At 40.9% G+C, this 26,174-nt stretch overlaps 1 protein-coding gene across 2 annotated transcripts; it reads right to left on the reverse strand.

Annotated features, from left to right (window-relative positions):
• Window positions 1-575: 575 nt before the first annotated feature.
• On the reverse strand, window positions 576-20,339 carry LOC117605691 (uncharacterized). 2 transcript variants are annotated; one of them, XM_034327302.2, is made up of 9 exons: window positions 19,917-20,339; window positions 4,535-4,771; window positions 4,243-4,355; window positions 4,040-4,149; window positions 3,839-3,917; window positions 3,539-3,678; window positions 3,141-3,287; window positions 2,747-2,969; window positions 576-1,946 (listed from the first exon to the last, which is right to left on the reverse strand). In XM_034327302.2, exons 1-9 carry the CDS (start codon window positions 20,004-20,006, stop codon window positions 1,748-1,750), a joined length of 1,338 nt encoding a protein of 445 aa, XP_034183193.1. In that variant the 5' UTR covers window positions 20,007-20,339; the 3' UTR covers window positions 576-1,747. The 2 variants fall into 2 exon arrangements, with proteins under 2 accessions (XP_034183193.1, XP_076548392.1); XM_076692277.1 differs by lacking the exon at window positions 19,917-20,339 and adding an exon at window positions 5,136-5,346.
• Window positions 20,340-26,174: the final 5,835 nt, after the last annotated feature.

Here is a 26,174-nt window from a genome sequence, read left to right on the forward strand (position 1 = left end):
GCATCTCTTATAGAATTTTTCAAGTATAACGAGTCACATATTCCAAATGCACGAAACATGATGCAACGATGCATTGAAGTAAGGATAATACGAAACATTGTTCGTGTGTTTAATTGCAGTTTGTCGTAAAGAAATTTCGCATTCATAATTTGTCCTCGACGAGGTACTTGGTATGACAAAACGAACAATACACGTGTGTCTTTACGTGACAAAGCATATTTATGAAGGACTGGTATGCAGTACACGCTGATCACCATCCTAGCAGACTCCTGTTGATAATTTCATCTTGCGAACGGAGCTGAGATTTAATTAGAAAATAGCTGCATCCGTAATATCCGTAAAACGGCCGAGTCACGCGAATTGCATCTCCTTCCTGCGTTCATTCACTTCTTGATTAGTTAACATCTGTTCGATGAATGGAGAAATAGCTGTACGCTCTGCAAATGCCGATTAATTAGCTTGATTGATCGATTATCCAACATTCGATCATTAATGTAAATGAAGTTGACCGATAATATCTACTTTCCATAGAAGAATTAGAAAATCTCAAAAGGTTTAGGTAGAAGAAATATCACTTTGACAAATTTTTAATGTATTTAAAAGACATGTAGCTGTGACTCGTTGAACGTGGAATGTTTCATTGAGCTGTTACAAAATAATCGTATCGACGATAGGGAAAAGAGACTATGTTTTATCCCTTGTTCCCGTCGTTTCTCGAAATATCGAAGATCTTATAAAAAATATAAAATTTCATTCGTTAATACTCGTAGTTGGATGGTGTCAGTTGCGCGTGTACCATGTGTACGTGGATTTCGATGATAGTAAATCGACGAATCTACGTGTCGTTGAATACGAGCAATGATTTCCGATTCGATGAATTTATATACAAAAGCTTTCGTCCGATTTTAATTAAGTACAATATTGCGCAACGTTATTAGTGCTAAATACCTACGTTTATGACTATTATATGATACATATACGATCTAGCTGAAGAACCATTTCTCGAGCTTAGACTCTAGCTATAAATGAAACGATTGCAATACCTCGACATTTGAGACGTATCAAATTTAATCGTTCGATCGTCATCTAATTTGCGCTACAGACTTCCTGTCTCGTTGAAGGAAGGGACAGACAACTATACGGATACTTGGACATTAGTACAAAAATACTCTAACGAAAACAAGAATTATGATTCTTTTTTTACGCACGTAATATATTAGTAGTAACTATGGAGGACGTATCAAGCTACGTGGATCAATCCTTAACGCGAAATGAATCTCTCAAATGACAGCCACGATAAAAAACAAATTTTCTTCTAATACTTCAAATTATCAATCAATTATTAATCCATTAACTGCCAAATTTTTATTTTTGATATTTTTATTTAACATTTTATTTAATATAATTGCAAGTGATAAAAAAAAAAATATATATATATATATATATATTCAAATCCCCATTTGGGGATCGTGGTAGCAAATGGGTTAATAATCGTTTTTCTTTTTCTTCGGAATTATAAAACGTTGTAATCAAGCATAGCTTCAGTTTCGAGTCAAGGATCAATTTATATTCTCTACTGCCACTGGTACTCGTGTAGTTTGTCCTGTGTGAGCAATGATTCCATCGAATCGAAGTACCCGTTACACGTGATTGAATTATTACATAGTAAACAAGTTCGTGTTCGGAACGTTAATCGATAAATCAGTTCGTTCTATTATATCGTCGTTCGGAAACTCTGTTCAACATATTATTTCCCGGAATAGTGAGAACCGATGTTCGACGGTGGCCCTCGATGATGATGATGATGCTTCTGTCCTGGACCGGAGTATCGGCTACCAGGTCTGGAATGAACTATGGCGTAGTGATCGCTGTTCGTCGAGATCGACCTCGTGGAATTCATCGTCGATCCTCCGGAAGCGTATCCTTGCTTCCCGTTTAAGGAATACCTGGACATAGACAATGATTCATTTAGTTGATACTAAAAATAAGGTTTACCTTAACGATGTTTCATTGAATACAATGACGACTGCTTAGAATAGTAATGATTAATTTATCAAAGAATAATAAAAATTTAAATGTAAAATAGAGAAATAATTCCGTCCATATTTTGTCTGTTAACAGATGGATCGTCGTGGGCGTCGCACGTAACCAACGTTACAAATTTAATTTATAAATAAAACACTGACTCAAGATTGGCCTTGCGCGACTAGAAAATTATGTCAAACGATGGAACAGAAGTATCTGAAAGGCTAAGCCATAAATTGAGAGCCTTGAAAGACCCACAGCATGAAGGAATGGTAATAGAGAAGCGGGCACACGCTTCTTGAATTTTTAATTCTAAACAATCTCATACAAGCCGTCGAACCGGTCACATCGAGCTGTCCACAAACCTCCCGTTCGATTATATCACAAAAATATTAATCAATATTTCAACGTGAGTAAAAATCGTTGATCTAAAGCAGCAATTAAATTAATCGTCGATCGCTATCTTCGTCGATACAGCTGATCAGCAGCACTCAACCTGTTAACATTTTTCATCAGGATGTTATTTTGTTCCCAGCACACGAACGCTATATTCGATCATTTCGAATCACGCACATTCCTCGAAACCTCATCATCTAAACGTCTCAATTGCATAGTTCGAATGAAAATTATTTTTCGTTTCCAAGCGATTACTGGGCAACCAGGAAGTTTCGAACGATCCTGTGCACGAATGAAACGTAAGGTAAAATAAATAAAATCGTACCTCGAGCCATATTGAGATCCATGCCAGCTACGATACGGATCGTAGTCTTCGATGATCGACGGCTCCTTCTCGATAATGTCGGTCCTGGTGCAGCTGCAGGTCATCGCCGAGCAAAGGAATATGTTGATTATGAGCATGATGAGGAACAAAATGCCGAGAGCTACTGCCAGCCAGAGGAGCCATAACGGGTGAACGCTTCCGTCCTCGTACAGTGTCTGTACAGCTGTTGTAACGAATAAAAAGAAAGGCACGCGATGGTTTGGCGTAAAATTTCAACGAGGTAGAGCTAATCAAGCAGCGGAGAAAGAAAAGATAGAAAAGTGATTTCAAGCACGATATCACGAGGAGTAGCAGGAAGTGAAGCTGACTATGAATAGTAGGGTGCTATATTTACATGGCGTTTGACCAGGGTCAAGAACGAACACGCTCGTGCCGGCAAGAAGTACTCCTTCCTCGCCGCTCACGCTTTGCCCATTAATTAAGGACGCTCCCTTTACTTCTTCCTCGTTATCGCCTTCGCAGACGGGGATACCGCAGCTTCCTAGAAGAAAAATTCACGATCTCCTTGTCACTCGTTATCTCTGACAGGGTCGTTTTACCGTTCAAACTCGATCGACCATGCGATTGAACATTGTTCCTCGCAAGACGTGTATCGCTATTTGTCATTGAAAGGCCTGCCCCAACGCGGAGGGTAGGAACTTTCGAGAGAATATGTTAATCGAGAGAGTTGAACGGCACTCTGTAACCCAGATTCATCGTTGTAATCGAAACTCATTCAACGAATCAGCTCACCTCTGCACACCGCGATGTCGCATTGAAAATGCACCTGTGGACTGTCCGGGAACCGGAACATCGAGAACAATGTCGCATCCGCCAGGCCGGTGTTTCGATCGTATATGAATTTCGTCATTACTCGAGCCTTTACGGGACACCTTTGTCATGGAAAACGAGAATTACGCAATCGATGGTTTATGATCGATATCGAATCGAGGACAGTTGAAAATCATTTTAAATTAATATATCTGTTCTGAATCTCACGCGATATCGAACGGGTTAATTAACAGAAGAATTGAGAGAAAATGTTCGACGTACCCTTTATCGTCTATCAACTGGACACTGGTGTTTCGTTTGTTGAACGCGAAGCAGGATTTCACTTTGATCCCGTACATTCCTGCAAGCAGAAGGATATCGATCAGAGCGTAACCTCGGCATCCGTGCGAACGCTTTACGCGTGCTCGTTAATTCCAATTAAGGGTAAAGGGTGAAACGAAGCGAGAGATATAGCGTACGAACCGTCCGGTCGCGAGATCTCAGCACGCAAAGTGTAGTTGTGACCGTAAATAGCCTCTTGCACTTTGTGACCTGCCTCCAAAAGGCGCAACGACACCAACGACGTCTCGTTCCTGAGAGGGGGAAAAAATCGTCATTGCGATATTACTATTCAGCCAAGAGATTTCACGAGATACCGTGATAATATTAATAAAACTGTTATGTACTTGGCGTTTTTGAATCCGGCTTTTCCGCACGTGATCACGTAGAATTTATCGTCCGCCAGCTCCAGGGTCTTGTGTATCCTTACCGCGATGGGAACGGAACGTTCCTCGGTGTCCTGCAAGAATTATGAGATTTAGAAGAATCTTTTTAAGGACACGTTCGGCTGGTGACACTTTGACAAACGCGTATTTCATCGAAACTATGAATCTTCTATTTTCATCCATCGTTTCGTGTTTGAAGGATTTTCATGTGGATCATATTTGAGTAGTGTAAAGCACGAAACGAGCCACTCACATTATTTATCAAGACACCACAGTAATCCGGAGATCCTTTGGGCGCGAGTAGATTAATGGCGAGCGTCGCGTGCGTGGAACCATTTCCAGGGACCATGCATTGCGGCGTCCGAAAATCTCTGGCGTGAACCGCTCCCACGAAACTCTGATTGAGATTCACTCGTATTGTCATGTGGCCGGCCTTGCATGTCGCTGTAACCGTTGGTTGAAACTCCGTGTCCAATAATTGGCCCGTGACCTACGATCAAACAAGAACCAGATTGAATCCCGACGTAAACCAGCTGGAAACAAACGGGTCAATGTTGACCTAAAAATACATAAGGGTGCACCGATTAAAATCAGGTAGTCATCTTTATAATTAACATTGATATTTTCAGTCTCATTTCACTCGTTCGATGTACAAATTCTCAAGAACCTAGAGTTCACAGATTTCACTTTCATTCCCCAACGATTCAACGTGTGTTCGACCAGGTGTACCAGCAGTTGAATCATGGGAATCGCGTTCGAACGAGGGGAGGTAAAAAATGGACCAGCTGGTAATTAATATTAACATACCGGGCTAATTGCCAGGGTTTAATTATACGCGGTTAATTGCAGCGTACCCTTTAGAAGCGTGCATCCCGCGAGCCCATCGTCCTTCGCGCGTCTCGTGGTCATAAATTATTTAATTAATTACGATCGGACAAAGGAAGAATTCGCGAGGGTTATCGTGCCAAGTGAAACCACTGTGGATACGTAAGTTTTCGCATGCCATCGATGCTCGAACGTCGGACCGTAACGAAAGGCCGGTGATATTTTCACGGACCAACCGGTGACTTAACGTCGCGAGTAAAGTTGGACCGGTCTGGGCGGTAGCCATCGACCCACGCTTAACTTTCAATTTCATGTAGCTGGACCACTTCGCCGCACGGACGCGGTATACGTGTAGCGTCGTCGAACGGATACGCCAACAATAAAATCGGTCCGAGACGGGAGGATGCTGCGACGAACACGAAGACTTCTCTTGGAAACGAGACGGAGTGAATTGGAACGTAGGCGTTTGCAAGGCCACAAGTCCTAAATGCTTCTGGTGGAATTTCTATCTCTCTCGTACTTTTTTTTTCTCTTTCTTTTTATCATTGCCCGTTCACCGGCTCCTCTCTGTCCGTCGAAGGATCAAACGTGTTGGGTTACAGAAAAGGATTCCTCTGCCTAGACGGCTAATCGATTATGAGAAGAGGACACGAGGTAACGTATACCGTGTCCCGGACGTTCGGCTAGTTGCTCCTTTTTCGGTCTTCGAGATATCACCTCCTATCTCATTCGCCATCTATTCTATTATCCGTAGGACACCGAGACCAACTCCCTTTGTCCTTTCGACGCTGACGAATGACAGACGTCAGGGTATTTCTCGGTCGTCCATCGTCTCTTCTCCAACCGCTATTTCATTCGCTAATCCGACCAGTTAGCTTTTCAACACTTTCATTGGACGTGTAATTGAAACGAACGCGCTGACTGCCCTGGGGGATACTACTGATTACAAATTCGACGTCCTCGAATAATTAGCACAAAGATGAAAGAAAGAATAATATTATGCTAATTGTGCGAAGTGTTAAATTGACAGTCGTATCTTTAGTAAATGTTATGGTAATAATCCTTGCAAACAGAATTACTCAGTTTCTGGTCCGAATTTCATTCTACAGGAAGAATTATCGTCTCCTAGCGCAGGGACAGATCTCGGAGCAATCTCTTGGGGGAGTGTAAAGGCTGAAGACATAACTCTAGGCAGACCAACATTTGTCTGCAGGACTTGTATGTTGTCTCTTGTCTGCAGATTGTACACAGGCAATCTATGCAGACTATCTAGAGACCGTCCGTGGACAATTGTCCGTAAGTCCAAACGATCTTTAATACACTATAATCCAAAGAGACAAGGGCGGTGTGTTATTTGAGGTGCTTTAGCGGGTCGAAGACACGCGTATGGGACGTTTGCCCTTTTCATATCGTGCCGCTTGCTTAAGCGTCTCAAACAACCCGCCGTTCTCGATTTTTAAGCGTATGATACTGGTTGAAAATCATCAACCGGAGCATATGTCGTCTCCGAGCTGTCTGTACCCAGGGAACATTTAGCAATAATGAATTGCGATATTAAGAAGAAAATGGTAGAAAGATATCCAGGACCTTGAAGCAGCAGTGTATAGAAAATTGTACAGTACTCTGCTATCAAGTTCATCCTACATAGCCATTTAGCCGCGTAGCTAACCGCGACTTACTTCTACGCGACTCGTGACCGCTTCGAAAAGGAATGTACTAATTATAGCCTGCGGTACACGCTTAAGGCTCGAGACTTTACGTAATCGATACAGTAGCTCCAATTAACGAGCGCTGCGAACGAAATGAACGAAGAAACGAGTCAGAGGTCCGCGCAGTCCTGCGGGCGTCCGAGCGTCCCGGTCGAATCGCAAGAAACTCAATAATCCTTCGGCTTCTCTAATTCCCGAGACTACGGGCGATGCCACGGCAAATAGGTAATCACTATGATTCACGTTCGGCTGGCCGGCACGCAACATTCGACGTGGCACGAAAACTGTGATCCCTATTTCGAGGAGATGCAACGCCGTGAAACACGCCCTGTTCGAAACGCCTGACGTAATCAGACGGTTCCCTTGTCCGGGTATCCCTCGAGAGAACAGAGGACACGGGCGAATAAAACGGACGTCGCGACGTGTGACGTCAGAGAACCGGACGCTTACATAAACGGAAAGTTAACGCGGTCCGGCCAAGCGGTTAGATAAGATCTCGGACGTGTTCGATTGGCGAAATTCAGCCCGTGGGACAAGATCGAGGAGGACGATCGAGGCTGGATAGAAGGAGCCACGAAACGGATCGGGACGCGACGGGACCGCTAACGAGCGAGTTTGCTCGTCGACGGAGAAAGCGACAATTAGCCGGCTCGGACGCGCGACCGGTCACGGAATAGAATAATTCATGTAGAAGGAACCGTGGCGGACAAGTGGCCACTTAGTAATTCGCTACGATAGAGCCGGCACTATCGGCGATCAGACCGCTTGCCCGTCGATAAATCAAGTATTTTTCGACGATCGTAGCCAACTCCCAACCGTCCATGTGTTTCGATACCAGCTAACTCTGTTTACGTTGGTCACGGTACACGCGCGCTCGCGAGGGCACGAATTTTACGCGTGGATAGCGGCAATGTATCAAGATTTAATCCGACCGCCTCGTGGCCGCAATGTTTCAACGCATTCCGATAGTACACACCCATCGGGCGAGTACGGGAACCGCAGGAACGAGGGCGGAATAGTATCGGCCGTGAAGCGGCTCGCATTTTTCGGCAGACGAATGAAATATGTTGCCGCACTTATCGAACCAACGCCAGTGTTCCGTTCGACGTATCGGTTTTATTAAAATACGAGATTGAGAAGAAGGCTCTGGGCGTGTATACCTCGCGTGCAATTCTACAATGTTCTATTACTCACCATTGCCCTCTCTACGTTCAGGATTTTTTCAATTTTACTTCTCTTCCCTGCAATTATTGTGTGATGTAATTTTAGTATTGCAATTAAGGTTTAAGAGGGCCTAAACAAAAGTGTCCAATGGTAGTAATAATGAAATTACACAGGGAAGTCGAAGTAACAAATTCAGGCTCGGAGATTAGAAAATGAGTGCTTAGTGTATTTAATAATCTATATTATTCTCTGTCTGACTATACGTTGCTGTTTCTACTGCGCCGGTGAAAGCTTCATGTATAGCATCCATATACATAACGTATTACTACATTCATTATCATATTTATAGGCTAAAGGTGATTAATATTCGATACTTGTTTCAAGGCAAATAAGCGGAGTGAAAATCAAGGAGAATAGCTTTGATTTTCTTCTTTTTTTTTTCATTTCTTCTTCGATGGAGGTCCCCGAGGAAGAAATTTATAGCACGGGTGGTCTGGAAAAATACTAAACGTGCGGAGGAACACGTGGTGCGATGGGAGTAATTGAAAAATACGAGGAAGTCACGTCCTCGTAGAACAATGCTGCTGTGTCACACTCGCGAACCGTAATATACTATAGGTATTTACATTACCACTGGCCTTCCAAAGGAAGCCAGTTTCACGAAACAACTTGTAGTAATTGTTTACGTGCTTCGAGCCTTCGTTCATGTACGATGTTCCATTGTATTCCAGTGAAAAACCTTCTTCTGTCCCTTGACACTTTGACCATCGGCCTAACCAAATCTGAACACGCATGAAATTTTATTTTTCTTCTTTGCGTTTCAATTCAAACATACGCATCGCGAATCGTAATTATTTCAGCTTATCTACCATCAAACATTCGTTATATAAATTTTGCAATTTAAGACGCTCTAACGAGACAATAGTTTCTCGGGGACCAATATCTTAAGACTGTGTCAGCAAGTCAAAGATACGGCATCTTAATGAACTCATTGTTTGCTATTTAGTTTCGCCCGATCTCCCAGTGATGGCGTCAAGACAATAATGAGAAGAACAGTTGAGAAAACGTAGCAAACCTTCTATCGAACGTGTCTTATAAATAAAACTTCATTTCACAAGATGTATTCTCAGAAGGAGAACAAAACTTCTCTCCAGTCTCCAAAGTACTTAACTTTTACGAAGTCATACCGGTTACACGCCTAATCACTGCAATTTATAATCCTGAAATAGCTAACGTTTACCTGATTCAAGAGAAAAAAAGGAAAAAGAAAAAAAAATACATTTCCAATCGAATCGTGCTGTTGAAAAGAGCAAAGGTACGTTGAGGCAACGTTGGTATGTAGCACCCTAGGACGAGAAAATGACGAACAAAGCACCCCGTCGGTTTTTAATGCAACAATCACGGGGGATACGGGGACTGGTTGCTTTCTTTTTCATCGATTATTACAGCCTGAAGATCTCGGGGCGTTTGTCAATGCAAGCCAGAGACGCGATACATGCAACGCAGAAAGTGCATTCTTTGGCCAGAGGGCTCGAGCCGGCTCTCGAATTATCTGGCTTGGAAAAAGGACGAAGAGAAAGGGAGAAGCCAAAACGTATGTTATTGACCCTGCTGCCTTCTTCGGGTTCTTTCGTCTAACCGCTCGTGTCGTCGATTTTCTTTCTTTCTTATTTTTTTCTTTCTTTCTTTACCTTCGTCCCGTTCTTTTTCGTTAAACCAGGACCGAAACCTTTAGCCAGCGGCATTTTCGCCAGAAATGGCGAGCACCGTTCCTCCGCGAGACGAACAATTTGCGATCGGTTCGCTTTGCAGCATGGAAGATGCATTGTTTAAAAAAGAAAAAGAGTTGACTATTTATACGGAAGCAGAAGGAACGGTTACTCGGGAACGACTTCCGCGAAAGAGGCTCTTCAAACAAGTTTCCAACGGACTAAACGACTTGGCGAAAATTCAATTTGCCTCACTGTCTTTGAAGAATCCTTGTGCGCGCAGGACCGTTAATGTCACGCCGCAGCATATAAGATTCTATTATTCCTTTCAATTTAGTAATCTTTCGTTGCGTCCTGTTGCTGTTATATAAAGAAAAGGAAATAAGGAAGTAAAGCAAAGAATGATGAGCATCGGACGTTTTTTACACGACCGATGAACGATGAAGAAAAGTAACGTCCTGGCTGGATGTCGTCGATGGTCAATTTAATACACGGTACGATCAGGCGAAGCGAATACGAATGAGTTCGAAGCACGATTATTTATTCATCGGAACAGGTATGTTCTACTTAAAGTAGATCGAGAACACGCAACTGATTAACCGGATTTGTCCAACGTCCGATTGCAACTCTCCGCGCAAGTGACGTATAATTGAATTGTTTGCACCGGAGTTAAAGAGAGGTCCGATGATCATAAATCGATTTTACATATGTCTGTTTAAACGACGAATCATCGCTGATCCCGCTTTGATGGCAGCGACCGCTGGAAACCCGAAAGCGTGCAAGTGAAAGCGGTGTTTCGGTAGCTGTTGTTAAATTTACGCATGGTAGAAACGTTGGTTGGAAAGAAAAGCCGGGATATGTGAAAGTGTGCGATTCGCGATGATCTGCCCTGGAACGGACTACGTTCGCAGGATACCTCCCGCATTCCGTTCTATTATGCCGCGAATCGTTCACGAGACAATGCGCTCGAAAAGATGCGTCGTTTCTTCTAAAGCGGCGAGTGAAAGCGCGATCCACACGACGTTCGAAGTAATTAACGGATCGCTAATGAGAATGATGCTCGTGTACGCGTATTAATGTATCGTGTACTTTTACGAGTACCCGAGAATGTTTTTACGTATGGGTTTCCGATCGGGTTCGCAAGAAAACAGCCTTCGCTAATTAACGTAGAAACGAAGAAAAATTCAGTAGTAAAATTCTTCTACGATTTTATTTTCTTATGTACCAATCATCGTGATCCACTTTCATGATCCGTCATTCGAAGGTTAATCAAGATACGCGATCTTGATTACATTACTCGATTGGCTTCACGGTTCTGCATCATAAGAAGAGCGTATATTAAATTACATATTAGAATCGAATTTAATAAAATTCAAATATCGTTAGAATTCGCAGTTTTATCCTTTTCGTTTTATCTTCGCGGTTTCGAGGAACTGAAATTCTCGGATCAAAGTAATCGATGATCGTGTGCGATGAACAAATAATACGAAAATGAGTCTCGTAACGAGTACGTTTCTCGTCTGTCGTATAAATTACAAAGCAATAGAAACGCATAGGCGGTAGTGGATACGCGAGCGCGATTCGCATATCGCATCGTTTAATAACCGTACGCGTGTGGACGTCGTTGGGCGGCGAAAGTGAATTGTGTTAAATTATTACGATTATGCGAAACGTGCGAGAGCATCGATGCTTATTACGTTCGCCACCTGCGTCGAAATAGATAAACGATAAGATTCAATAATGGCCATGGTGTTTGAACAGATGGATACCGATGAGTTTCCACGTCGGGCCCTTTATGATGTTGCCTATCTTCGGGAAACGATCGTGATTTTTGTTGCAACACGAACAAAGGGATGAAAATTGTGTACCGAGCGAAATGCAAGAACAATTTAAGCCTAACTGCGATTAAATCGACGCTGATATAGCAGTTTGATCATCGTATACAGTCGGTTTTTAATTGAACCGTTAAACCACGGTAAGGAACGTTTGCCAGTGTAATTAATAAATCCTCCAACGCGGATCGATGTAATTTCTAGAGGGTGTAGAGAAGGAAGGGTGGAAGTTTCTTCAATAATGGCGAGCACACGCACGCGAGAAATTAAAACGAACGATTGCCGGCGAACAGAGTTGAACGAGAGTCGATTCTAGACAGCCTTTGGCAAAGTTGTTTTAATTAATCTCTGACATAATTGCAAATTCGTAGGCTCACGGTCGACAGGTACATTTACTAATAAATTGTTATACGAATGCGGGATCGTTTATCGCCGCTAGTTGCGACGTTGCTTAATACTTTCCGTTGAAATTGCAAGAGTCGTTGAATTGAAATTAAAAAACAATTTTCGTTGGTTCAATTAAATAATTAACGATCCAACGAAATTACTTTCACTCGGTTACGTTAGTGGCATCGTCAACGACTTCCTACACGTCAATTAAACAAGTAATTAAAACGCAATAACACGGTTGGAATTAGTTGATTCTCTTCTATCAAAATCAGAAAGCAAGAAGGTATATTTACATCTGTCGTCGTTAATCTCTAGTCGAATTCAATTAAATCATTAAAATACATGATACGGAGAGTAGCAACTAATAAATACACCTTGAGAGCGAGCTTAGCCTTCTCGGTAGCAGGCTACAATCTCGAATTTGAATATGAATTGCGTGCCGCTCGAAACGTTTCTCTCGACACCGTCCCTACCGCGGTACGATTAATAATAAACGAGATCAAGTAATTCTCGTCTTGAGACGAGGCGAGAGAGAGAGGATCTCGGAGCGAATGCACGCGGCAGAAGTTGTTATGGAACGCAAGACGTGGCCAGACGTAAAAGTACGGCGAAAAGTGAAAGCGCGAAATCGAAAAGCAAAAAGGCAAAAGTTATGTTCGACTCGATGGTTAAGATGAGGTCAACGGACCCTCGGATCCATCGTCTCCTTACTTTCCACGGAATCTTGAATTTCCAAATGTGCACATCGAATCGGAACAAATTTCAAATAATTAATCAAACTTTGTAACGCAACTACCACGGTAAACATGGCAAACTTTCTCAACTGTTGAACAACGAAATAGACAAACTTTCCAGAGCCGCTGTTCGATGAACGTAACACGTCGTTCGAAATTTTAAACTATTCACTCGCCATTAATTTAACGTTCGAAGAGAACAGAGTGTGAGTTCGAAACTTTGTATCGCACTCGGGTGTTAACAGTGCCACAACTTTCAGTTATAATTGGAAAATTCTCAAAAGTTTTAACGTCACCTCGTCTAGCGATCTATACCGTACCGTTCGAGTGATCTGGGAGGGATGAAACGAAACTCGAGGAACGTCAGGATAATTTCGTTCGCATCAGAAAGATAATGAGTATGTAGGACGAGGAACTGAGACGCCCTGATATTCTCCGGTACCAAAGCTATTCTCTTAACTCTACCGTTTATCTCCTGCAAAATGGCATCATTACGGTTCCGAGCGGCGACACATGGCGTACGTTTATTGTTCCGGCACGCCGACGGTTCCGTACGCTGCGAACCCGGACGTATTTTATGGTAGCCGGTGAACGATCCGATTACCAGAACGCCAGGAAAGACAGGACGAAAGGAAGAAGGAACGACGCGATGTCAAAAGCAGAATGCAATTTTCTGGCTGGTACGATTGTTTGCGGACGAACGTGATTGGAAACGTCCACTCATAAACCGATGAGGCAACGGATGGACACGTATCGAAGTGAAAAAGATGAAGGAAATGCTCGGTTCAGGAACGGGACATTAAAACAATGGCGTGGTTTCATGCGGCCGCGGTTCGAGAGCCGTTCTACCTCGTTTCCCAGAAAACGGCAAAGAATCCAGACCCGGCTGAATTCGATTTCGAGCCGAAAGGTAGAACGGTAGAATTCGAGGAACGTCTGCATTCTACAAGCTGTTACAGAAGGTACATCGCCATTTTTAAGACGAGTTGAAGAAAATATATATGGCTGTTAGTCTACTTAAAAATGAGTGTGATCATGAAATTAATATTTATTTTTATTCATAAAGCGCAATGTTCTCACTTGGAACCAACATGCTCAGATATAGAACATTTGAAATTTAAGTTCCCAAATGGAAACGGAATGCAATAGAGGGTTAAAAAACTCCCCTGGTCCTGCGTTCTCTAAATTCCAAAAATTCTTCGCAAACAATCTTTCGACATTTGTAATCCTGAAATTAAATCGATTTATTGTCAATGCTCGTCAAGTTCTACCGAGTCTTTATTTTGAAATGCACTGTACACCGTTTGCAAGCATCTTCTCTGGTTTCTCCTCTCGTGAGATTCAGTGGATCCAAGCCTGTAGGTAGTTTAAACACTTGACATGTTTCGATCCATGCAGAACTCATATAGGTTTGCCCACGGCAGCCGGCAAATCAGCCACGTCAGTGGAGATGGTGATTTATACCCGTGGTTCTCCCAAGGGCGACGCAGGCACCAAATCGGCGAAGAGGGTACGTTCTTCACGCTTCGTGTGCACTACCCAGCCGAAGCTAACGTGTTCGCGCGTGTACATGCACGTCGAGCAGCCTCGCAACACGCCTTGTACGAAATGGCATTGTCGTAAAGATGTAAGCGTCCGTGAATCCTAACTGGAAGTCCTGGCACTGGCGAAACCGACGACCAAGAGAATCGAACGTTAACCTTCTCGCTGGCACGTCCATTGTGTGAGATTTACAAATCGATCGTTAAAACATGCCCAATGATTTACTTTTATTACGTATACTCTGTGGAAAAATTTATGCACCATTGTGACTCGATACTAATTTGATATCTTGATGGTTTAATCGTAAACCTTCGGGATCGGTGTTATAAAAGGAAAAACTTGAATAAGAAAAATTTTATTACTCGTTTTACTAAAAACTGATTGTTAATTGTTCAGGAATGTGCAGTTGCATTGTCGGGGAGAAAAAATTATGACGCACCTTCTTGGAACTCTGACGAATTTCATAAGCAAAAGGATTAAGATTTTCAAAACATTCTTTTTTAAAAATCGATCCTTCGATGCGAATGATTTATTTTTCCGTGTCGCAAGGCTGTCGCTGATCGAGCACGGTAATGTTATTTAAATATATTCACTTTCGTTGACGTTTAGTAATATCTTGATAGTGGTGGAATAACGTGGCTAGGAATAGCGGTGAAATCGCGTATTGTACGTAGTACGGTGCATAGGATGCAGGCTGCTGGAACGCGTCATCATTAACACCGTTTCCGTTCGCTCTGATACGCAGAGAAGGCTCGTAACGCTGAAACGATGCGTGATTCCCAGCGGCCAGATCGTTCTAGAATTTACCAATGCAAATCGAAAAACGCAATATCTTTCCGCGACCTCGACTACCGGCATTCCTATGTAAAAGAAGGCAGCTACCTGAGAAAAGAACCGATTCCTCTCAATGACGATCGGTATTTAACGTTTCACGCATAACGTTACATAAATCATCCACTTTTTCGTTCTTTCATCATTCTTAAATCTTAAACCGTACAATTATTACCGGTGAAACATCCTGTACCATGTTTTCGAGTCAACGTGATAATAATTCTCGGTAAAACATCTTTCAGTACTTAGATACGTATCGTTTTAACCGTGACGGTCAACGCGGCAGCACGTTAAATCCAAGCAAAGCCGTTTTATTTCTCGCCTGTTCGTTTATATCTTGCCCAGCCAGCGTTACCCTATTTCGATAAAGCACCGTAACAAACAAAGGCTAGTCACGGACGTAAAGCATAAAATATTCTCGCTACGAAACGGTCGATCGCGGGAACGTCTCGGTGTTATCATAATAAACCAGGGACTTTATACGCCTCGATGGAATTGCGTTTCCAGTCGCGACGTGGGACTAAAATCGGACAATATCATGCGTTATGCTTCCGTGTCGCGATCCTGTACACGTTTGATCCCCCTTACAGATACAACATATGACGTAGGAGCTGTGATAGTTGCCCGTTGCTGGGACGGGTGGATCGTCGATGTTTCTTTTTCTTTCGCACTGTCTCCGGCGAGCCTCGTAGCCTCGTGGTTTCGCAATCTCGAAGAAAAGACATATTGTCGCGGTTGAACGTAGGCCGCAGCGTAGGCCGACCTATCTGGTCCGTGCTCCTTCTCCCGAAATGGACACGCCGATGAGAGGAAAAGTATGCAACAGTTCTCGGCCGTTTCTGTCTCAACCCTTTATATGGCGACGCGCTTACACGTTGCGGCAGAAAATCCTTCGATGCTGCTTATTTTTGTCATTATCTAGTCGAGATCTTGATCTATCTTAATTACTAAGATAACTAAACCGATCAGAATATCGAGTACATGCTAATTTTTCACCTCTCATTCGTTTATATTTCTCTGAAGACAACTTTATTGATTCTGAATTGATACAACGTTTATAGGATAAGATTATGCTCGTTAGATTAATGAAGTTTCGCCTCGGTTCGCAATGGATTAATCTCTGAAGTTTTATTGTAACAAAGAAACGATATCGAAGAATATTTATCGCCGGGGCAAACTCGATCTTCAAGGTCTCAACAAAGCTGAATACGTTAAAAATCATCTTCAAGGTCCCAATAAAAACAATTTTCCACCTGTGTAGATGCTCAGCTCCCGCCACGACGTTCGATCAATGTCTGTCGGATTCATAAATGATTCGTGCTTTTTTGAAAAAAAAAAAAAAAGAAAATCGACGATATAAGAGGATTACAAAAGAGAAATACATGCGCTTACGCGAAGGTCGCGGGAAGCTTTAAATTCCGATCGCTTCAGAGATGCAGTGCCAGGCAAGGAGTATGGATTTTAGAAAACGTTTCATGGAATTCCCGTGGGATACGTGAATTCCTTCGTTTACCAGAAATGAGATGTACGAGAAGCACGAGATTTTCTGCATCGGGCTGACATATTCGAGGACGTCGAATGATACATAGTCACGAAACCGTGCAAGGATAAAAGAGCGAATATTTCAAGGAATCAATCGAACCTGTTCGTGGTCATTTTAACCCAGCTATGGGAAACGTAGAAAATTTATTTGCCAAGTTCACGCAACTGTTTCTTTGTTTCTAAATTGAATGCGTTTCCTGAAAAACCGTTTGAAATTTTGTACATAATTCAACAATCAAAGCCGCATATAATGACGCTTCAGTTATGGATTCTCACGACAATAATAGTCGTATAAAGAAAACGAACAAGGGGCATAGTTGCATCGAACGATACGGTTCATTATAGAATTTATTTCAAAGTTACGATTAGCACAGTCTCAGGTATTAAATTTGCAAGTTCGAAGTTTACCGTACAATTGTCACGGTCGATGAAACGGTATTTATTAAATAATCACGACACGCTCGTTAGCATTCTATCGGATTTTACGATTATTCCGTTTTACGGCGTTTCTATTCATCCTTAATTGGCAACGTACTCGTGATCGTCGTACGCCTGGCGGTGTATAAACGACACACAGAATAATTGTGCAACGAACCAAATTTATCGCTCTACCGTGTCACAACGGTGGCCAACTAATAAATATTAATAAAGTGACGTTCGTTGAATTCATCAGTGCTTATCTGTGTACATTCAACACTTGTGCTGATCGCGTATGATTAATATTTTTACGAATATCCTCGATAAATTTCATCGGCGGTATAAATGTCACTGGTGACAGAGACGGTGCAATATTTGTTAATAAGGCCACCTAGAATTACCGTAACGCCCCCGATCACGGGCTATCCACGGAAGAGGATGGACTTAAAATTCTTGACAAGCCTCTACAAGCGTTTGCAATTAATTCGCCAGTACCTCACCTCGACGAACACTCGACGCAGCCCATTAAAATTCTCCGCGAGCTTTCGCAAGCTGCTTTCGAGTGCAAAGGCGAAGCTTTTCAGAGCGTGTCGCGACCGTGCCGATAAGTTTGCCCGCGTACGCGATACCTTTTTCCCGGCGCTGACACGCGCGTAATTGTACGTACGTAAAAATGATGGTCGGCTTGCCGGCCACTCGAGCTTACCGTCTATTTATACACCGAGGATTCGAATGAATCCTCTCGTATCTACGATTTACGTCGGAGATAAACTCGGTACCGAGGCAAGGCCGGCTTCCTGTTAAAAGGTCAGACCACCTCGACCAGTTCGAAAAATACCACATTTTTGGACATTTATTTCTCCCTCGGCAAAGTTCCATAGTGTTACAATGATTCTTCGGTGTATCTCGATAAAAACCATACGGTGTTTGTACAGTGAGTCCCTAAGAATTTGTTGCATCATGCGTTACGCGTGCGGTCGGAAACCAGTCTAAGCGAATAATAGTCGACAGTGACATTTCGTGAAACCCTCTTGTGCCTCTGCATTATTCATAATCGAAAGCCACAAAGGAAAGTTCGATTATGAATAATTTAAAATCCTCTGGTGAAATTGTCATCTCGAAAGAATGTTTTATCTCGCGAGGCGAAGAACAAACATTAGTTTCTCTTCTAAGACAACACAAACGCACGTGCTTACATAATTCACTACATTCTGCGTTTCTCTAAATCACACAGACTCGAACTGGTCCCAACATCCGACGAATTCCGTCATTCAAGTTCCTTCCTGAAAGGCTTTAAACGCCTTCGCGTGCACAATGGCTCAAGTTAATCCTTTGATGACTCAAATTTAATTTTAGATTCTTTCTCTTTTTTATTTTCAAATTCTAAACGAAAGTGTTTAAATATTAACACGTTGAATTCCTGGGGTTGTGTCAGTGACCAGCCTCGCAAGTTTAATGAAAGAAGGTAGCAAGTGGAAAATTTTAATTGAAGTATGAATATGAATAATTACAATTATAGCGTGTCGTTTTTATTGTGGTAATCAACATGTTAGCACGTTTCATAAGATCCATGACTTTCGTAACTTTACCTTCGTTTTACGATATGAAATTACCATGTTTCAAAGTGTAATTTGTACAAGAATAATAAGCGAAGTCACGAATATGTGACAACAGTTATCAAAGTGTTAAATACGGGCCACTGTAACATCGACGATGGCCAACGCAAGCGTGCTCGCACGTTTCTTTGCCTACTAGTTTATCCAGCACACGTAATTGTGTAATTCACGCATTCGACGCCCGTTTAGTCGATTCATGCATATGCGTACACGCCTTTGTGCCTCCCCGCATTCTTGCTGGCTCCGGCCACATAAACGAGGGTCCGAGGCTTTTCGTCGTGCAATATATTTCGGTCGGAACGGTGGAGCGGTTCAGCAGCCCTGCTGCCGGACACGCACACATTCCGCTACCACATTGCGGGAACCGACCAAGCTGAACTGGAGCCGATATCCAGTCGGCGGTCGATCGAAATTTTTCTCTCCTCCGGCGCAGCACAGTTTTAGCGGCTCGCCAACAATGTGGACAGACAAGTATCGGAGTTGTTACCGTAACTCTTGACCGATGTATTACCGTTTAATATCGCGTTAGGCGATAGGCAAAGCGAATACCCCAACGATCCTCGCTGCGTTTTTCTCCCCGCGTATAATTTCGCGATCGCACGAGCGTTCGAGTACCGTTCGAGTACCTCGTTCTCTCTCGCAGCCACTTGTAAACCTCCATGGCTATCCGCGAGATGCTTGCCTCTGCTTTTATTTCGTTTGCAGTAGTTAACCGTTGCAGATACCGATTTAGAAGTGACGATCGTGCATGCACGCGAGATGAATGAGTCAGCTGGAGACGTGCCGGTGAATCGTGGCGATTTATTGTTGGCTAACGCGCGTTTACTATATTCCTCGAAGCTAACAGAATTGATCTTTCGCTACGAATATTCATGATCTCGTATCGTAGATTCGAACTCTTGATGAGTAATACAGCGATGGATAAGATAGCATAGGTAACAGTAAAATTGCATCGATGCTGCATACCAGCGATATCTATGATCTACTTATCCCATGATGCAGACACGTCCAACAAATTCCATAGCAGTCACTGATTAATAACATTCAATCAATGTCATTGAGCATCCACATGTTATTTACCTTACATAATAATCGATATTCGATCTTAATCGAAAATCAATCGAAGTTTAAATGATAAATGCTGTGGATTTATCATTTAAGATGAAGACACAGACACGCCTTCGTATATGTTATATTTTATTCTTATCGGTGAACGTGAGATTCAGAGAATAATTTCATTCAAAAATCTCGTACAACGTTCGACTGCGCAGATAAAATCGCAGCGGAGTTTATTTACGTAGAATTTCGTGATTGGATAACTTACCTGACCGACACGAAGCGCCACCAGGGCCAAACACAGTACCGACACAAGCGCACTGGAGAACGCGTGAAAATTGGTCCTTCTCACAAGCATTTCGACGGAGTGCGTGCCACGCTAAGCGGTCGACTGCGAAAACGTGTCACGTTCTTGCCAAGGCTGTCTGTCGTCGACAGACTCACGTCACATTTTCGTTGTTTCCCGAGAACAGTCTCATCGTATCGTTCGAGGTGAACGAGGCAACGTTTCGAGACGGCCACGCGGTTACCTCTGCCAGCAAGCAAGTAAACGCTCGTGGAACGATCGTTGCACAGAGGTGAATCGTGATCTCGTGGACGGTGTCTCGAAAACTCGACAGACTCGTCGCAGAGAACTGGAAGCGAATGTTATACTGGCGCAATAATGACTGTTCCTCCTGAACTGCCCCCAGGGACGCTCAGGTGTTCAAGAGTTTTTGGTGGGGATAGATCGTACCGGAGCGGCCATTCCCTTTTCATCCGATATGTGTATGCGATCCACGCATTCAAGTCACCGAATGCAGCGATGAGTCCCCCCGAGTTTCTCGCGGTTCCTGAACGGGGACAGCACCGTGCACGCTACTCGTTGCCAACGTTGGAATTCGCCTTACCGCTACATCTAGTGAATTTCTCAATGTTCTGAAGCATTTTTGCGAATCGTATGTTCAAATAGAGATCAGAGCGCCATTCTATGGTTCGGATAGAGCAAAACGAGCACTCAGAGGTTCGTGTACAAGCTTTCGTTTAGAAAAATAGTGAGAACTACGATTTCGTTGATTTTTCACTCGCGAAAGACGTCAAAAAGGTAAAACAGACCACAAATTTAGTTCCTCGTTTTTTCTGTAGGGCGCAGTTCATTCGTTTAGTATGCTCGACAGCGCAATAATTCGCAGCTCGTGTAAGTACTTATGTGATTAAATTGTGTATTAAGTATCAAAAATACAAGAAACAGAAGACAAAGTTGAAGAGAAGACCGCAGTCATGACTTCTGACATCATTTCCATATTGTCTTCAGAAATGCGTAAGCTGAAAATTTATACCCTATTTTGTCGATGTAGATACAAATTAAAATAACATATTTCTCATTTATTCTGCTTCTGTGATGATAATTTATTAAATACCATTAATATCTTATGTAGTTTTCTATGTTCTTTCTTATATTTCGATGCTTTAAAATGAAAAAAGTAATCTTAACCTTATTTCCATATGGCGTTGATAATTTTCAAGGAATCTTTCCGTTCTTTTAATGTTAAAGTTTCAAAGCAATTCGAAGTTTCTACCAATGCCTGTGATTGGTCATTCCATTATGGCGTCCTCCTATTTAGACCAATCAGATTCATCGTAGAAGGGTGCGTTGCGCGAAGTGTGGTAGAGTGCAGCAGTCCTCTTCGTCCGTTTGGCACGTGTCTGCAACAGGTAAGATTAAATTATCTTCAAATATTAAATTAAATTGCCGATCGGGTGTTAAAAGTACAAAAAACAGAGAGAAATATCGAAGAGAAGTCTGAATTCTTGATCTTTGACATTAATTTGGCGTTTTCTTCAAAAATACGCGAGTTGAAAATTTTTGCTCTCGCCGCAAATGGACAATAACCTGAAAATTTATACACCCTATTTTGTCGATATAGATACGAATTAAAATAACATATTTCTCATTTATTCTGCTTTTATGATGATAATTTATTAAACATCATTAATATCTTATGTAGTTTTCTATGTTCTTTCTTATATTTCGATGCTTTAAAATGAAAAAAGTAATGTTAACCTTATTTCAAATCTGAATTATTTTCTCTTTTATATCGTTAAGTTCTTAAACATTATTGAATGTTTTTAGCACTGTTTTACACAATTTGCTGTTTTTAATTTAATAACGTTCTTCCTTGAGCATTGTAATATTATTCTTGTTTAGACCTGTTCGTGTACTTGCTTAGGTATCGGCCGATAGCGAAATTTACCGAAGAATGCCGAAGCGGTGCCTACCGGTCTTCGTCGGGAAGGAAGGTCTCGCCATTTCTCTCGCGTACGTCGAAGTGACAAGACGTATTGAAAGCATCCTTCCGTATAAGTAATAGGTGAGCATTGTATCTATTAAAATATTTTGCATAAATTGGAGTTCGATCGTTTATTAATGATAACCTTTTTATTGTTGATTACATTTTATGTACATAAATTCGTATTTATTTTTTGTTACAGATAATTGATGAATATTAAAAAGACGCCATGGCACCTGATATGAGTATGAAATAGAATTTCGTAAAAATATATTGTTTTAATTTATTATAATTAATTATTAACGTTTATTATTACTTTTTTTTCATTAAGTCGTTGTTAACTGTAAGCATTTTTGATAATTAATCGGTACCAAGATCAAGAAAGAAAAGATTAGAGATATTTTTTTTCTTTAATCAATTTATAGAAAAAGAATAATTGAGTTTTCATTTTATTAAATAATTTCATCTAGTATTTTAATACATTTGTTTTAAATTAAAACAAAATTGAAATAATTCGTATTTCACTGCAAATGATTGCTTCTCTTCTGCATTTATAAATTATTTTAAACAATCTATTTTTGTTAAATCGTAGTAATTATATTATAATATCCAGCTTTCGATGCAAGTTTAAATTAAAATAGAATCACGTTTATAAATCACATGTTGTTTAAGCATGATTAATTATTGGACTTTGTTTATTGAAAAGAATTTAAACAATTTATAAATCACGACGTAATAACATTTTCAACAATTTTTAGTATGCTTACAATTTTAACAACAGAAATCCTCTAATTTAATAAAATGGTCTATTATATTTATTCAACAATGATTTTCTATTCTTGTAATATTCATTGAAATAATTATTAACAAGTATTTAAAACATTTTTCAAACTAGGATCAATATTCAACTTGAAAATATTTCATGAACAAGAATATTTCCATTTACATATAATAACAGTATTTTCTTAACGAATGCTCAACCAGAATAATGTTTGTTTTGTTTTGTTTTGTATATTTCCACCCATCCCCAACCTCCTCACTAATTTTTTCTTCCAGGAATTGTTGTGGCCGCGTGCAAGGCGGTCGGTAGAGTCAGTGTTTGCACGTACTTCCAATGTTTTGATTTTGACAAGGGTGAACTGGCCCTGAATAGAGTTGCGTTTGTACGCGTAGGAATCACGCGATAGTAGAGTCACTACAATTGTTCGCCGGAAATTATTCACGGTCGCGTTACTAGTATTTCATATCTATATTGTTATTTTTAATTGTTTTTTTTAATTGCTCGATATATCCGGTATTAGAGTCAGTGCACCACTGAAGAGGAGTCTTGGGCGTTGCTCCATGAGGAAAGAGTGTAAGTATCTTATTACTTTATTTAATTAATTTTAATTCAAGTAGAATAATTTACAATTTCAACACTTGATAGTTGAGAGATATTTTTCATTGTTAATATTTGATAAAATCCAAATTTATATATAATTTTATTACAATAAGAATTGATAATTTTCAAAATTAACCGCAATTCTTTTTTGTTTTGTTACAGATGAATTTTTGGATTTTGCCGAGTTCCTGGATATCCTGATGATGGCTTTCTTCACGACTTCCGTCTTGGTACGTCACTTAATTGCTTTTTATTAAAATAGAATAATTTACAATTTCAATACTTGATAATTGAGAGTTCTTCTTAATTGCTATTGCTAATATTTTATAAAATTCAGTTTCATATATAATTTTATTAGAATAAAAATTGATAATTTGCAAAATTAACCGTAATTCTTTTTTGTTTTGTTACAGATGGATTTTCTTCACGACTTCCGTCTTCTCCTACAAGGCAGCCTCCTACCTGGTGTTGTCCATCTTCCTACTTGACTGTCGGAAGAAGAGTATATCTGCGAACGGTGAGTCGCATGTTTTATGGTTCCTCTGGTGCCCAATCATGTCGTAGGACGAATGGTCCGAATCGACACGGGTTACTAGTTGTATACGTGTTTGGCAAGCATAGTGACCATGGGTATGATTATACCCATGAGTAGTAACATTTTTATTGTTTCATTTCATTTAGTTCAGGCTAGGTCTTCTTGTACTCCGCGTTTTAATATCATTTCAATTCCACATATTCCAATAGATATTTATGAAATATATGAATGCTCTTGAATGTTCTTAAATGTTCTTAAATGTGGAATTAGAATATTTTAATACCGAAACAATTTTATTTAGTTTGTCTGTAATAGAGAAGTCAAATACTATCTGACTTAGTTATTGCGATGGTTCAAAGCAATATAATATTGATAGTATTATGCAATATGTATACTGGATATACATATTAATGATGCTATTACATTGATTTAATTATATTTTGTACATTATAAATTCAAATATAATTTGAGAATTTTTTACGAGTAGTTTAACTTATTTAACATAACATGAAAAAATGAACAATTTATGTGCAAGAAGACAATTCGTGACGGATAGATTTCCAAGTCAGAGTGATCTATTTCAACACATTTTGCGTATTCTTGAAAATTCACTCTGAGGAAGGAGTCGCCCGAGGATGTTTTATGAATTTTCACAATAAATTCTTTTTTCACTACAAAGAATTTTTAATTAGAGACATTAAATTCTTTTTTATTAGAAGTTTGCATTTCTTAAATTAGTGTTGCGAAAAATTTCCAGCGCGGGAGTAAATATGACGATGCACTGACTAGTATTCGGTGGGAATCCTTTTGGTTTTTAATCTCAATCCTATGTATTATTTAATTAATCAAATTAGTTACAAGGATTCCGCGGCATAAGACCGTGAACACCATCTCTGGGAGATATACCCATGCATTACTAGGCCTTTGCAGGCGCAGCTTTAGAATACGGAACATATGAAAATATGTTACCATATTCTAAACTGTAGTCCTTTTGTCTATACTATGGACGTCCGCAAATCTGACACCGTTGGATGCAGCGTGTTGGACGGGCGGGTAGCGCTCTTAGCGAAGGGGTGCACTCTGTCCTGGCGTTACGACGTCCAGGCGGGGTGGGTGGTATGTAGCGTCTGGCGTAAGTCTAGGGGGCGTGAGACCCTTCGTTGCCAGCTGATATTAGCAGTGTACCATGTTTGCGTCATAGTTGCTCTATTTTGCTTTTCAGTATTTGTTCTTAAAGCTTTATATTTACAAAGTCGAGTCACTTTTATTAAAATAGTGAAATATTAGCCCGTTAGATGTTTATGTACTAATCATGTTTGTAGATCAGGATTTTCAGGTTTAATCCCTTCCGTGTTTATTGCTAAAGCCCATTCACGTGCCCAGGTGTTACTTGGATGGGTAGAGGCAATGGGCACGATGACCTAGTTCATAAGAATAATAATTAATAAGCGGCTGGCATTGTGTTAGTATATCGTGCACGACGTAATTTCCACATATGGTGTGTGTGTTTTTAGGCTGTGGGATTGCGTCGGTTTAATAACTTTTTCATTTAACCTTTAATTTGAAATAATATTTTATTCAATAAGATGTACAATGAACGTACAAACCAAATAGTATTATTACCATTACTATTACTATATTGCCATTACTATTACCATGGTTATTACCATTATTATGAAATATTCTATATCAAAGTAGTTAATTAAATTTTGTAATTATCATTATACGCAATGATTGCTGGCCTTGCCAGACGATTTCAGTGAAAAATGGTACGTACCGTAGAGTGTGATGTGAAATGAAACTCGGGTGACGGAGGCGTCCCGGGACGTTCTCCCTAGTTTAGGCTCTTGCGCCCGGGTGGAGTGTATGGGGGTCGTGGAATGAATTTTTGTGAGGATGTAATTTTGCCTTTTTTAAATATAGCGTTAGGTAGGTAGGTAGTATACCTTCTGGTGTGTGTGATAGATTGTAAGTAGGTAGGGCCGGGACAGGTTGTCACAGTCTCTTGGTCGGGTAGGCGCGATTTCGCGTGATCAACCTGTACCTGGAATATATTTGAAGAATTGACGATACCATCGATACGAACGGGGTATGTCGTTCGCCTTCGATTCTATCTGTACAATTTTTCAAATTTTTGGCGACTTCATAAGTCGTCATACGCGATCGCGATGGCACGAAACGCACAAGTTCTGCTCGAGCACGGCACGTGTGCACGAACAACGACTTATATAAAGTCCTTTTTCGTCCACGTGTCAATTACAGTTTCGCGATTTTTCTTTTTTGTTGATTGTTTTTTTTTGTTTTGCGAATTTGCAAGTCTCGAGCTTTAGATATAAGTTT

This window comes from Osmia lignaria, chromosome 14 (genome assembly GCF_051020975.1).
Source record: "Osmia lignaria lignaria isolate PbOS001 chromosome 14, iyOsmLign1, whole genome shotgun sequence".
Taxonomy (NCBI): domain Eukaryota; kingdom Metazoa; phylum Arthropoda; class Insecta; order Hymenoptera; family Megachilidae; genus Osmia; species Osmia lignaria.

Bases quoted from the DNA above. Each gene is read 5' to 3' on its own strand.
- LOC117605691 (XM_034327302.2), bottom strand. From the start codon at position 20,006: ATGCTTGTGAGAAGGACCAATTTTCACGCGTTCTCCAGTGCGCTTGTG. The intron at 3,288-3,538 runs GTGAGCTGATTC...TTTTTCTTCTAG, and splicing joins CGACATCGCGGTGTGCAGAG to GAAGCTGCGGTATCCCCGTC. The intron at 1,947-2,746 runs GTACGATTTTAT...GTCTATGTCCAG, and splicing joins GGATCTCAATATGGCTCGAG to GTATTCCTTAAACGGGAAGC.